Consider the following 14,670-nt stretch of genomic DNA (forward strand, 5'->3'; position numbering starts at 1 on the left):
TTTTCTTTCGTGAGCTTCTGTTTCATCTTTTGCAGCAAAACAAAAACTCACAAAAGAAACGCCACAGAGATCTGACCTGGGACGACGCTGTGTGTGCCAGCAGAGACGACTCTGCGTGCCACCTCTGGCATGCATGCCATAGGTTTGCCATCATGGCTCTATACCATTTCAGATAGGTGGCTATCCAGTCTTTTCTTAAAAACCTCCAGTGATGAAGAACCTACAACTTTTGAAGGCAAGCTGTTTCACTAGTTAATTGTCCTCAATGTTAGGAAATTTCTCCTTAATTTCAGGTTGTTTCTATCTTTGATTAGTTTCCATCAATTGTTTCTTGTCTTCTGGTACTTTGGAAAATAAGTTGACCGCCCCTCTTTATTGTGGCAACCCCTCAAATACTAGAATACTGCTATCAAATCACTCCTAGCCCTCCTTTTCTCTGGACTGGCCATACCCAATTCCTGCAACCTTTCTTCATATATTTTTGTCTCCAGGCCCTTAATCATCTTAGTTGCTCTTCTTTGCACTTTTCCCAAGTCTCAACATCTTTTTTGTAATGTGATAACCAAAACTGGATGCAGTATTCCAGGTGTGGTCTTAGTAAGGATTTATAAAGTAGTACTAATACTTCACGTGATTTTGATTCTAGGCCTCAGTTTATACAACCAAGGATTGTATTAGCTTTTTTGGTTGCTGCCGCACACTGCTGGCTCATGTTTAAATGACTGTCCACTAGGATTCCAAGGGCCCTTCTCACAGTTATTGTTTTTGAGCCAGGTTTTCTCTAATCTGTACTTGTGCCTTTGGTATTCATATTTGGTATTCATACAAGTATTCATGTTATATGAAACTATAACGAAAGCACATTTGTGGGCTTTCAAAAACTGGGCAAGATTGCTATGACTGCTGTCACTTCCATAATAGAGGTAGTCTTCCATAATATATTTACAACTGTAGTTGAGCCTGGAAACCATGAGGGTCATTAAACAGGTGACCATGTGACTGCACCCGATTTGTGACCATTTTTGCTGTGGTTAAGCAAATGATGCAATCATTATGCAATCTCATTTTGCAAGAAATTGGAAGTAAACAGTGTTTTCCAGCAAAAAATATTGTAAATCACAGTGATATGACTGCTGGGCACTGCAAATGGCCATAAATGTGGGTTGGTTGCCCCATCTTGTAAAAGATTCCTTTGACTCTTGAAATACTACTTCATGGTGATGGTGGGGTGTGTGTGCATAGATCAGGTTACAATTCTGATGATACTAGAAAAATAACTAAGTTTTCTCTTTAGCAATTATGATAGGTTTCAGCTATAATCCCAGCCCATGGAGGAATTATAGTTCTGAATCGTCTAATGACACTTCAGGAAAAAGAAAAAAGGTAAGCACTTATATTTAGATGCTTCTCAAGAAAAACTATAAATGAAGGGGCTAAAATGTTTAAAAGACTCTCAATTTTGTTACTTGAAGAAAATACAAATTTGTATCTAGTTCAGAGATTGCTCCTAATGAGACTTTCAGTGTTGCTCCTCTTGAGAATTCTCCAAGTTCTTGCTTCCTCTGAAAGCAACCAAATTAGCCTATAGAGATTTGAATGGAACCCTGCAGAGTGCAGAATGCATGTATCTATTTCTCTGAACAGGTCATTTTTCTCTCATGGCTTCTTGCAGTCAGAGGCTGCCAAGAACAATAGTTTGCCTTAATATTTCATATGAATACACCATGAAGCACAATTATTTTCACTCAGAATATTTCCTCACAATATCAAGCTAAAAAAAAAAAAAAACCAGAAGAAAAAATTTGCAATGCTAAGTGAAGTACCGTTACAATTCAAGTATACGTAGTCACAAAGTGTGTATATGTAGCAACGAAATAGAAAATGAATGTAAACATGCACGCTTTGGGAGGGGGAGGGAGAATTAAACAATACAGGTAGTCCTCGATTTACAACAGTTCGTTTAGTGACTATTCGAAGTTACAACGGCACTGAAAAAGGTACATGACCGTTTTTCACACTTATAATCGTTGCCGCATCCCCATGGTCATGTGAATTACATTCAGCTGCTTGATAACTAACACACATTTTTGATGGTTGCAGTGCCACTGGGTCACATGATCCCCTTTTGTGACTTTCTGACAAGCAAAGTCAATGGGGAAGCCAAATTCATGTTACTAATTTAAGAATTGCAGTGATTCACTTAACAAATGTTGCAAAAGTTGTAAAATGGGGTAAAACTCACTTAACAAATTTCTCACTTAGCAACATAAATTTTGGGCTCAATTGTGGTCGTAACATGAGGACTACCTATATATCTGAATATCATCATTATCAACTGCTTATCATAGACCCTTTGGAATACAGAAAAATAAGTGGATTATTATAGCCAAAATATAATTTTGCAACCATCTATTAAATTGACTTACATAATAATTTATATACATGTAATGAAGGGTGTGATTCAATTAAACTCCCACATTTTAATATTGCATTTAACATAATATATATTTATTTGTTACAGTTATAATTGTTTTTATGAGATGTACACCAACTGAAATCATGTGCTGAAATGGATGGCTGTAGAAATCAAATAAATAAAATAAAATTAGAAATCTCCAGAAGTATTATGAGTAGAAAAGCAACAAATGAGAAGACTAGTAGTATGTAGTATATGAGATCCACAGAAGCCATTTATTTCCAAAAATGGCAAAATAAATAAATAGGCTAGAAAGCTTGTAGACTAAATGAAAAGGTAAATTGGTTTGATCATCACATAATTATTCTTTTATAACTTTTCCACTAAAAGTAGCCTGCTCGTTGAACAGATATGAAAACTCAGAAAGTATTTGCTCTAACTAAAGGTATGGTTTCACTTAGTTGTACGATTGTTGTTTCCATAGGACCAGTAGCAGTTAAAAGCAATGCCAATGGAATTTGTTTTTTAACAAATTCAAAACACATGGATCCGGTTTAATTTTTAAAAACTAAGCAATGTATACTGCTCAAAAAAATAAAGGGAACACAAGCAGAAGACATCCGAGATCTGAATGAATGAAACAGCCTTATTAAATACTTTGTTCGTTACATACAGTAGTTTATACACTGCTCAAACAACTAAAGGGAACACAAAACTACTGTATGTAACAAACAAAGTATTTAATAAGGCTGTTTCATTCATTCAGATCTCGGATGTCTTCTGCTTGTGTTCCCTTTATTTTTTTGAGCAGTGTATTTATTATTAGTTCTATGTTAGAATCTCTGTAGCAGCCGAAATACTGTATATATTGTTTATTAATGAATATAGGTACAGGTAGTCCTCGACTTACAACCAGTCACATAGGCCCCAAAAGCTACTTTTGACCCAGTTTCATAATTCCAAAGTCACCCTCTCACCCACGTCATGTGATCACATTTTGGGCACTCATCAAGTGGCCACATTTACAGCACCCGATGGTCATATCACTGCAATTTATGGTTTGCTGAAAAACAGTGTATACTTCCAATGTCTGGCACAAACCAGCCCATAGTAAACTTTAACCACCACAACTTTGCTTAATAACTGTGACATTTGCATAACGACTGCCACAAAAAAGATTGTAAGAAGCCCTGGTAGCGCAGCAGACAAAAGCACTGTTATTAACATCAGCTGCCTGCAATTACTGCAAGTTCAAATCTCACCAGGCTCAAGGTTGACTCAGCCTTCCATCCTTTCTAAGGTAGGTAAAATGAGGACCCAGATTGTGGGGACAATAAGATGACTTTGTATAAAATATACAAAAGTATGAAGGCTTGCTTAACGCATTGTAAGCCGCCCTGAGTCTCCGGAGAAGGGCGGCATATAAATCAAATTTAAAAAAAAAAAAAAATCAGGTCTAGTTCCATGGTGATCCATTTTATGACCATCATAATTTATGGCCGTAATTGCCAGGATCAAGTACACTCATAACTCGAGGACTACTTGTATTTTGTGGCAAATTTCGTTCCTAAGAAAGATACTGACAAGTATTATTTTTATAACACTTTACACTGAGAATCATAAAGGGGTCCACAGAAATGTGCGGATATCAAAAACTGATCCCAGAACTGAGACTTGACAGTTTGATGTGTTGGGCCCTGGTTGTCATAAGCTCCACTTGAGGCTTGCTTGAATGAAAACCAGTACGAGGGATTGAGGCTATCATTGTCTGGATCCCTTTCTTCCTACAGTACTTTAATCACAGAAGATGCAGCAAGCAATGTTATAAACCTATTCCAGGCAGCTTTGACTCTGCATGTGAGCCTAAGATGGTCTGAATAGCGTTTGTGTTTTGCAAGTTTGCCATTGAACCACAAAGTGTAGATGTCGTTAGTTTTAGATGAATATGAGCTCCTAAACTGACTAAATTTGACCTAAATGGAAGATTATTTTTATGTTGGCCTAAGTGGAAGTATTCCGATCTTCTGGTATTTGGTAACAGAAGGGAAAACCAAAGAAGCGATGCATGGAACACTTTTGGGTGTGATCTCTGCAGACATATTTTGTTAGTTCATCCTTTCCAGTAATTGCTATTTGGGCAGCCACCTTCCCTGATGGCAAAAGACTCGCTCTATAAGACCCCCTGGAATTCCAACGGCCTGAGATCGGAAGGGAAATTGTCAGCAAAGACCACCTGCCTTAAAATTGGATCTAATAACCTCCAGAAAACAAATACTTCCATCTGTTTCCTTCCTCCATTCCCTCCACTCCCCGGAAGGACTGAGAATAATCTTCCACCCAAGGAAACAGCACAGGGAACCTCTAACTGTTATGCTGCAGATGCCAAGGGTGGTTCCTGAAGACAGTTACATGGAGAACTGCCTTTGTAAGTTCTGTTGAAGGTATTATTCAGATTCTAAATCTCCATGTAAGGTCATCTGGTGTAAAGATGATCTTGATGGAAATATGCAAGAATCATTACCTAGGCAAAAGAAGCCAAAAAACTTTTCAAGTCCAGAGTAAGGCAATATCACTTGGAAGTGCCTCAGGGAGATGCCTCCTAATTTGCTGAAGTATAAAAGGAGGAGGTACAGTACAAACAGCCTTGCAAGATTCTGTTAATATTGCCAATTTCAGTAAAGAGAGTTTTAGCCTTCCTCTGGAGTTGATTTTCTGATTTGAGGTTGACATTCACCTGTCAGAAAGTTTTTCTGAAGTACCTTAGGAACTACTCAAGACTTTAGAGGTCATAGCAGCAAAGAAAATTAGAATGAATTTTAAAAAGGAATTATTTGATAGGTTAATAGTGTTGCACAGCTTTGGTAAATGTAAAATTTACAGGATACAATGCTAATTTATACAAATTGTTGTGTAACAAATTATACATGCAATGCAGTACAGAATAAAACCTCAGATTACTTTTAAGATTCTGCTCAGATACCAGCTGTTTCATAAATATTCAAAATGTTCCATACCTGATACAAGAACCTTTTCACTCGCCAAAGTTCCATTTTCTTGCTGAGCTACCAGATTTTTCAGTATAACTTGTGTGGCTCCCAGTCTTGGCAGTGTGACATGTGTAAGAAATGGCAAATTGTTTTTCTTGGCAAATGCCTGACTGGTTTCTCTTCTTTTTCTAAGAAAACCACCTTCTGGAAACAATACAATCCACTTGCGACTACGGCTCCTGTAATATTTTTCTAGATGTTCATGGAGGAGTACAAGCTGCTGGTCACGATAAGCTTTTCCCTAAAATTGAAATGACAAAAATAATACTTAATCAAATATCAGAATAATCTCTACTTTCCTACTCAAACCAGTTATTTTTACTGAAAAACTTCAAACCAATTTGTTTCCAATAAATTGTGAATTTAGGAAATAAAGTAAACATGAAATTAATATATAATTAACATATTTTACAGGACTTCAATTTCCTTTTTCAAAGCTAGATTCATACACTGCAATAAGGTATAATATACTTTGTTTGATTAGAGCTCAGTATGAAGTATAAATCAAGTATGTATGAATTTTTAAATAAAATATAAAAGAAGCCATGGCTTATTACATTGTATGAGAGATCCTTCATGCTTTCTGATCTTGGTTGTTTTCGTACAGATGTTTCATTACCCAAACTAGGTAACATCATCAGTGCTAGTAGGAGTGGGGTTTGCTCTCAATTCATATTCTAGTGGCTTGTTCTGTCAGTGTTAGTGGGGATGGTTAGAGGTTCTTTGGTTGGGCTGTTTACTGTTAGCTTGACATTCCTTGATTGGAGTATTGTTTACTTCTTGTTGGTTTGATGTTAATCTATGCACATGTGGGTGTTGATTGCTGGTCCAGAGGTATTTTGGTCTTTTTGTTCCCTTTTTGGTTTGTTGATTGTCTCCCTGGCACAGTATAGATTTGTTTATATCTCTATTAATTACCAATTTGTCAGAGTGCCAGGTTTACAAGAATTTTCTAGCGTTTTTGGGCCTGGCTTGGTGTAGGATGGTCACAATTTTCCAGTTGAAACTATGACCATATGTTGTGAAATTAAAGAGGTTTTTTTCATCATGTCTGGATGATGATGGATGCATTCTGGATGATGATGAATGAGTACTTAGAGTACAGTATTGCAGGCTAATTCTGCTGACTGCCGGCTGCCTGCAATTTGGCAGTTCAAATCTCACCAGGCTTGAGGTTGATTCAGCCTTCCATCCTTCCAAGGTGGGTAAAATGAAGACCCAAATTGTTGGGGGCAATATGCTGACTCTGTAAACCACTTAGAGGGGGGCTGTAAAGTACTGTAAAGTGGTATATAAGTCTAAGTGCTATTGCTATTCTGCTAGTCCTCTGCCTGTTTGTCCTACATAGTAGCTTTGCAGTCTTTACACTATAGATTGTATGACTCTTGTTTTTCCTTCTGGGGCTGCTCAATCTTTTGATTTACTTAGGATGTTTTGAAGAGCTTTAGTTGGTTTGTTTGCTGCACTGATCCCATGTGGTAGTAATTATCTGTTAGTGGTTTCTGAGATGATTTTGATATATGACAATGTTATCCATTTTATGGCTTGTGTTGGATGTGCTATATTGGGTTGAATTTATGCTCAAGCATAAACATATTGCAGCCACCCAGAACAGCAAAAAAAGGAAACAGAACATCTATACAACATATTCCAACAAAATGAATATCCATGCAATTTCATCAAAAAGTGCCTAATTTAACAAGCCAAGTGAACAAAAAGATCAAAACACCTCCCCACCAGCAAACAACACTCCATAGATGAACATAGACAAAGATTAATATCAGACTTATAATCAAGAAGTAAACTTTTTTTTTCTTTTTATGACCCTGTAATTTCTTGTTTTGGTGTGGAGTGACGACACCTACGCAAAGTTTGCAGCAGATATTTTCTCTTTGCTCCCTAATAGGGAAACATTTGTCCAGTGCTGTGGAGTCGGAGTCGAGGAGTCGGAGTCAGAGGAAATTTTGGGTACCTGGAGTCGAAGTCGGAAGTACAAAAAACTGAGGAGTCGGAACATTCATCTCCCGACTCCACAGCCCTGCATTTGTCACTGCCTAGGATTGAATTCTCAACCTTCTGAGTGGAAAGACCTCTAGTCCATCTTGCGACTCAATCAAGAAGTACACAATACCCCAATCAAATAACTGCAAAACAAGCTAAGAGTAAACAGGCCAACAAAGAACCACCAAAACCACTCCCACTAATACTGACAGAGCAAGCCACTGGAATATGAACTGAGAACAAAGTCAACTCCCTACTAAGCACTGATGATGTTATCTAGTTTGGGCAATGAAATATCTGCAAGAAAACAACAGAGCTCAGAAATATCTGCAAGAAAACAATCACCTCAACCCTGAACTACGAATATTTTCCTTTATCAATATATTGTATGACTTCATACAAAGTGTTTACATTAAGAGTATTATTAGAAATTAGATACAAAAGTAAATCATGGAGTTGTCCATTATTTAAGTAATTCATATATTTTGTAGTTATAAACCACACAATACATATTGATGACTACACTTCACTAACAAGGAATGGTAAATAATAATACTATTCCCAGAACTGAAAGAAAGATAGCTTTCATTCAAGTTTAAGTGCTAGGCCTGACCTAGATAATCCTTTATGGCCTGGCACCAAGTTACCTTCAGGACTGTAGTCACCCGCTAGAATTGGACTGATCAAGTTGATGTCTCTGAGAAAAGCAGTTTGGGGAAGAGGAAAAACCTCAGCGGTACTATTTCGGCCACTAGAGATTAGGCAAGCACTTATTTGAATTGCCTTACAGACACATCTGAAAACAGAACTCTTTCAGAAGGTGTTTTGAGATATGACACCAGGAATTTTGCTTTATTCTACATGCGTGTGTTTTTTATTTTTAAGTTCCTCCATTCCCTCCACTAACCAAAAGGATTGAGAATGAACTTTTGCTCAAGGAAACTGAAAAGGGAACCTCCTCAGAAGCCAAGAGTGGCACCTGAGGAGAGCTACATGGAGAATGCCTTGATAAGTTGTCACAGGTCCTAGTTATAATATGATTCAGATTCCCAATCTCCATAAATGGTCACTAGGTGTACATACTAGTAAAGATGACTGTACACCAACTGTGCATTAATTGTTGTATTCTCATAAAGCAATCAGAGTTTTGTGGGAATGTGATAGGACATAAATGAAATAAAAATGATTTATATAAATTATGCAAATTTAAAATAATCTCTTTCCTATGTATATTTCTACATTTCCTAGCATTAAGGTTCAAGTTAACAGATGGGAAAAAGATCAAATCACTTCTTAAGAAAAGTATCCTATTTCTACAAATGATCTTCCATACATGTACACTGGACTTAAGCATGAAGCTTCAACTTTTAGAAATAATTCTCCCCCTTCCTTACCCTAGAAAAAGCATCCAAAACCCGAAAAAGCATCATGAGATGAGCTTTATGTTAAAAAAATAATACTTTTAATGTTCATTTTAAAATAAAAATAAAAAAGTGAGCACAGAATCTGTTCAACTGGGTAAATAAAATCAATGTAATCAGCCTTATCATTTCATAAACTTGTTATACACTAATCCAGTTAAAAGTAAACTTCCCAGAGAACAGGCAATCAAATTAAATTTAATTATTTGTGAATTAATCATTCTTCCATTTCTCCCTGTAGCCCAACAAGGTAGACCAGATTAAAAAAACAATGCCACATAGATCAAGATTTTTGTTGTAACAAATGAGCAGGTCCTCCTCTATTTTTATCTTTATGTAAACTAGGGAGGGGCCTGCCTGTCATGTTTACTCAATCCTATCTTATCTGACCATTGCTATGGTACTTCCTCCTTCAAGGTCATTCCCTATGTCCTCTATACTCCCCCATTGACATCATCTTACTTATTTGGGGATAAATCCAATCAAAATATGTTCCCGCCATTATTTCCTTTGCTGCTAGCTTTATAACTAATTGCTAAGTCTCCCAAGCTCAACAATTTCTAGCCAAGTGGAAATTAATATTCAAAGGCTCCAAATTGTGTTCATTTCTTTTCACATTTTTTCCATAGAAACCTGGAGTGACCAGAAATGGAAGGAAAGAAGCGACAATCTGTTATAGAACTGAACTATACCTAAAGAAGAGCAGGAAATAGATATCAGAGTTTGTAGAGCTATGACCACTCTATTTTGAACCTTGTGGTCTGGATCTAGGCTACTTCCATTCTCCAGCTACTTTCTAAGATAATCCATTAAGAAATGTTATTTTTCAACTCACTCTTCTTTCTCCAGGGACCATTTTTTTGTCTTTAATTTATAGCCTACATGTTCACTTTAATCCTTTTGAAGTTTATGGCTGTTTGTCTTTATCACTTTTTTCTGTCTTTCACTTTCTTTATCTGCAAACATTGTTGAACAGCAGGAAACAAGTTACCAAAAAGCAGAATATTGCATCCGCATCAGTAGTATTCTCTCAAATACATAGGAGTGATTGTTGGCTGTCCAATAATAAACATACTGTATCTTAGAATTTTCTAAATGAATAATTAAGTAAAGACTATAAAACTACAAAAGTCACTCATTTGGAATTCTTTGCCTACATGTCTACTATGCAGATCAAATTATAAATTAAGAGATTTATATGATTTATAAGGTAGATTTATGGGAGATGCATTTTACATCTTAAACAACACTTTCCAAATCTGTAATTCTATGAAGAATATAAATGTTTTGTATATCAAAGATACATTACAATTTCTGCTGCCCTGATATTTAAGGATGCAAAATATTCTCTTGCGCTGCAGTTCTAAAGAATCATCTATATGTGTAAAAACACTAAACTCTTAAGATAAGTATGTTTTACAGTTTTCAAAATGAGTTGCCCAGAGTTGTCTGAAAGGTGAGAGGTTATATAAATGTTTTAAATAAATAAGTATGGGATACCTGGCATATAGAGAAGTCATTCAGACAAAGCCAAAATTTGGATTAATATTTTATTTAAAAAGTTTGGATTCACTTGTTCCTATCTCACATTAGATTAGAAACTTGTGGCAAACCATGTACTCTAATCCTCTCAAAAGTATAGTTTGCTTTAAACAGAGGTCTTGTATTTTTAAGTGGGTGAACAAAATAAATGACAATGTCTACAGTACACCAAACCAGTATTCTTAGTAGTTACTGTGTGTTTCTCCACATTCTGTTAAATTTTTCATTAATTGTTGACACTATTAGAAATGGATTTCAATTTAATATATAGCAATAGCAACACAGTAACACTTAGATTTATATACGGCCCCATAGTACTTTTCAGCACTTTCTGTGTGGTTTACAGAGTCAGCATATGGTCCCCAGCAATCAGAGTCATCATTTTCCCAACCTTGGAAGGATGGAAGGCTGAATCAACCTTGAGCATGTCAGGATTGAACTCTGGGATGTAAGCAGAGTTAGCGTGCAATATTGCATTCTAACCACTGAGCCATCAAGGCTCTTCATATACATTGACAATTATAACAAGATACATATAAATATTTAAGAAAGCAAATTTTACTATTAAAATATTTGTAGTTCTTGCCTGTCTTATAAAGAAGTCTCCATGAATCAGAGATACAATTCCAAAATTTGTGTATTTAAATATATGATCCATCAGCCACATCATCCGACGAACAACCTGGGAAAATTGAGATAAGAAATAGTGTGCATTCTGCATATAAACAAAGCAAAAATCAAGAGATAGGTTTTCTGTTCCACAGAAGCAAATTTATAAAAATACAAACATATTTTTGCTATTAAATGGAAAACTGAATACAATTTGCATCCTTATAATGTTCGTATAAATGTATGAACATTTACTAAAAGCTTATTAGCTTTCATGAAGTATTTACTAAAGCAACATTCTCTCAGTATTCTCTCCTTCCTAAAATCCTCACTTTCACTTTATATAAAATCAACAGACAGCTATTTCTTCACTATCTTGGATAAATTATATTATTTAAAATCCACTTTCATTAATTAACATTTTTAAAGCTCTCACACAATCTTTATTTCAGATAAGAAAAAGCAAGAGAATACAAAGCAAACTTGTAAATGGTAAACAGGATTTGCAAAACTATATTGATTATTCAAAAAACGGACGTTGCTTACCTGAACGTCCCTTCTCGACATGCTGCTGGAGAATCCAAAGCTTCGGGTTGTTCAATAGTCAAGTAGCCTACACTGAGTGTGTTCCTTTAAATCTTTTCTTCAGACACGCCCACTTGCTCAACAGAGTCTCAGTTTTGTTCACGAAGGACGAGGCAGTAGAATACAGGAAAAAAATCCTCAGCAGCCAGATCGAGTTGGGTTGGATTCTCCAGCAGCGCGTCGAGAAGGGACGTTCAGGTAAGCAACGTCCGTTCTCCAACGCGCTGCTTGGAGAATCCAAAGCTTCGGGATACACCCAAGCAAGTTTAGACTGGGAGGGAGGCTGGCTTCTGCACAGCGTCTGAAGAAGTAGACACAACCTGAAGCACACGGCGACCGAAGGATGCCTCAGCCGAAGCGAAAGAGTCCACCTTGTAGTGCCGAATGAAGGGATTCAAGGATGACCAGGTAGCCGCCCTGCAGATGTCAGAGACGGACGCGTTGGAGGCCCAGGCAGCCATGGTGGCGGCACTCCTTGTGGAATGAGGAAGGATCCGCGGTGGAACGGGGGTGTTCCTAGCAGAATATGCCCTGGAGATGCAAGACTTAATCCATCTCCCAATCGTCGTGGAAGAGATTTTCCTGCCCATAGTGGCAGGCAGGAAAGAAACGAAAAGCGATTTCGACCTACGGAAGTGCTCTGTTCTTTTTACGTATCTGCGAAGCACTTGCCGGACATCTAAGAGGTGCCAGTTTGCTTCTAGAGGATGTCGTGGTGTCGGGCAGAAGTCAGGAAGGACCAATTCCTGTGCACGATGAAAGGAGGAGTTTACCTTAGGCAGGAATGAGGGGTCCAGTCTCAGTACGACTCGGTTTGTGTGAAAAATGCAGAGGTCACTCCTCACCGATAAGGCCGCAAGTTCAGATATACGGCGAGCCAAAGTGATCGCTACTAAGAATGCCATCTTGAGTGTCAACCATCGGAGGCTGATGGAGGCGAGAGGCTCGAACGGAGGATGCATGAGGGCCTGAAGAACTAAGGAGAGGTCCCAGGACGGGTAGCGATGGACGACTGGGGGACGCAGATTGGCTACCCCAAGTAAAAAGGCACGAATCGTAGGATCCTGCGAGAGGGGTAGATTGGAGTTAGTAGAGAGGACAGTACTCAGCGCAGCAACCTGGTGACGAAGAGTGTTAGGAGCCAGATTCTTATCAAAGCCCTCCTGGAGGAAGCCCAGAACTTCGGGAACGGAAGCGGACATAGGATCTAGGTGAGACCCGGCGCACCAGGAGCAAAAGGAAGTCCAAGTAGTGTTATATATACGGCAAGTAGACGGGCGTGGGGATCGCAGTGTTGGGCACATTGACTTTCCTCAACAAGATCCTTTTAAGCGCCAGGCGGTCAACTGCAACCACTGGGGCTCTGGGTGAAGTATGACCCCCTGGCTGAGAGCGATCCTGTCCCCCGGTATCCGCCACGGTCGTGCCACCAACAGGTCCACCAAGTCTGCAAACCAGGCCCTCCGTGGCCAATGGGGCGCTACCAGGATGACGTCGGCTCTGTCTGTTATTATCCTGCGAAGGAGGCGAGGAAGGAGTGGCAGGGGAGGAAAGGCGTAGAGGAGTCCGCTTGGCCAGGGAGAGGCGAGTGCGTCAACTCCTTCCGCTTGAGGACACGGGTACCGGGTGAAGAACCTGGGAAGGTGTGCGTTGTCGCAGCTGGCGAATAGATCAACTAGAGGCATGCCGAACCTGCGAACAATTTCGGCGAACAGATCCAGGTGAAGTCGCCACTCGGCGTGGTCCAGATGTTGTCTGCTGAGCCAGTCCGCTCTGATGTTCGTGGTCCCGGCAATGTGTTCTGCCACAAGGGACAGGACGTGTTTTTCTGCCCAGGTCAGAAGTAGTGTCGTCTCTTCCATAAGCGGTCCTGATCGGGTCCCCCCTTGGCGGTTCACATGTGCTTTTGCTGTTACATTGTCCGTGCGTATTAGGTGATGCCCCGTCACGACATGCTGGAACTGGAGGAGAGAGAGACGGATCGCGCGGAGCTCCAGCCAGTTGATCCCGTTTCGGCGATCCTCTGGCGACCATGTACCCTGGGCGACGTGAGAGAGAAGGTGACCACCCCATCCCGTCAGGCTGGCGTCCGTTGTCACTACGAGGCGTTGTAGATCGTGAAAACAACAGCCTTTCAGCAGGTTCGGGGAAGACCACCAATGGAGGGACCGTATGATTCCCGGTGGAAGGGAGACTTGCCTGGAAGAGTTGCTGCACTTGGACCTCTGAAACGGGAGGAGGAACCATTGTAGCTGCTGGGAGTGAAACCTCGCCCATGGAACTACGGACAGGCAAGGTATCATCTTCCCAAGCAGGCGCGACAGGATCAACAAGGCCACCCTCCGGGAGGCTAGTACTTGAGAGAGCAAGGACCGGAGACTGGAGCAGCGGTCCATTGACAAGAAGACCTGGCCTATCACCGAATCTATTACGGTTCCCAAGTGAAGGATCCGTGTAGTAGGCTGCAACTGACTCTTTGGAATGTTGATTGAAAAGCCATGTTGACGAAGGCAGCGGCATACTACTGCTAGGTCTCGCGTAGCCCGGGTTGGAGAGGCGGAGAGTACAAGGATATCGTCCAGGTAACAGTGCAGCCGCACCGGCTGTTGACGGAGGTGGGCCGCCACTGCTGCCAGGAGTTTTGTGAAAGTCCTGGGGGCAGAAGAGAGGCCGAAGGGCATCACCCTGTACTGGAAGTGCCGGTTGTCGTAGGCAAAGCGGAGGAAACGTCGATGAGATGGTCGAATAGGCACGTGGAGGTACGCCTCCTTCAAATCGATGGATGTCATCCAGTCCGAACGGAGAATGGAAGCCAAGATTGAGCGGAGAGACTCCATTTTGAACTGGTGGTAGATGATAAACTCGTTCAGCCGCTTGAGATCCAGTATGCCTCTGTAACCCCCCCGATGCCTTGGGGACCAGAAAAAAGATGGAGTAGAAGCCGGTCCCCTGATGTTGAGGGGGGACCGGTTCTATGGCCCGGATTTGGAGCAGGTGATGGATCTCTGCGTCCATTAAGCGCCATTGGGTGAGGTTGGAAGAGAGAGGG

General features: G+C 39.9%; 1 protein-coding gene across 3 annotated transcripts in view; it reads right to left on the reverse strand.

Moving 5' to 3' along the window:
* Positions 1–14,670, reverse strand: part of LPGAT1 (lysophosphatidylglycerol acyltransferase 1) — a 50,362-nt gene that overhangs the window by 15,620 nt on the left and 20,072 nt on the right. For all 3 annotated transcript variants that reach the window (XM_070948725.1, XM_070948708.1, XM_070948716.1), the window contains 2 exons: positions 11,014–11,109; positions 5,431–5,704 (listed from right to left, as the gene is read on the reverse strand). In XM_070948725.1, coding sequence (XP_070804826.1) covers positions 5,431–5,704; positions 11,014–11,109 — 370 coding nt within the window. The remainder of the gene's footprint in view (positions 1–5,430; positions 5,705–11,013; positions 11,110–14,670) is intronic.

The sequence above is a fragment of the Pituophis catenifer genome, unplaced genomic scaffold, assembly GCF_029215685.1.
Source record: "Pituophis catenifer annectens isolate HBS135680 unplaced genomic scaffold, rPitCat1.0.hap2 SCAF_1, whole genome shotgun sequence".
In the NCBI taxonomy this organism is placed as follows: domain Eukaryota; kingdom Metazoa; phylum Chordata; class Lepidosauria; order Squamata; family Colubridae; genus Pituophis; species Pituophis catenifer.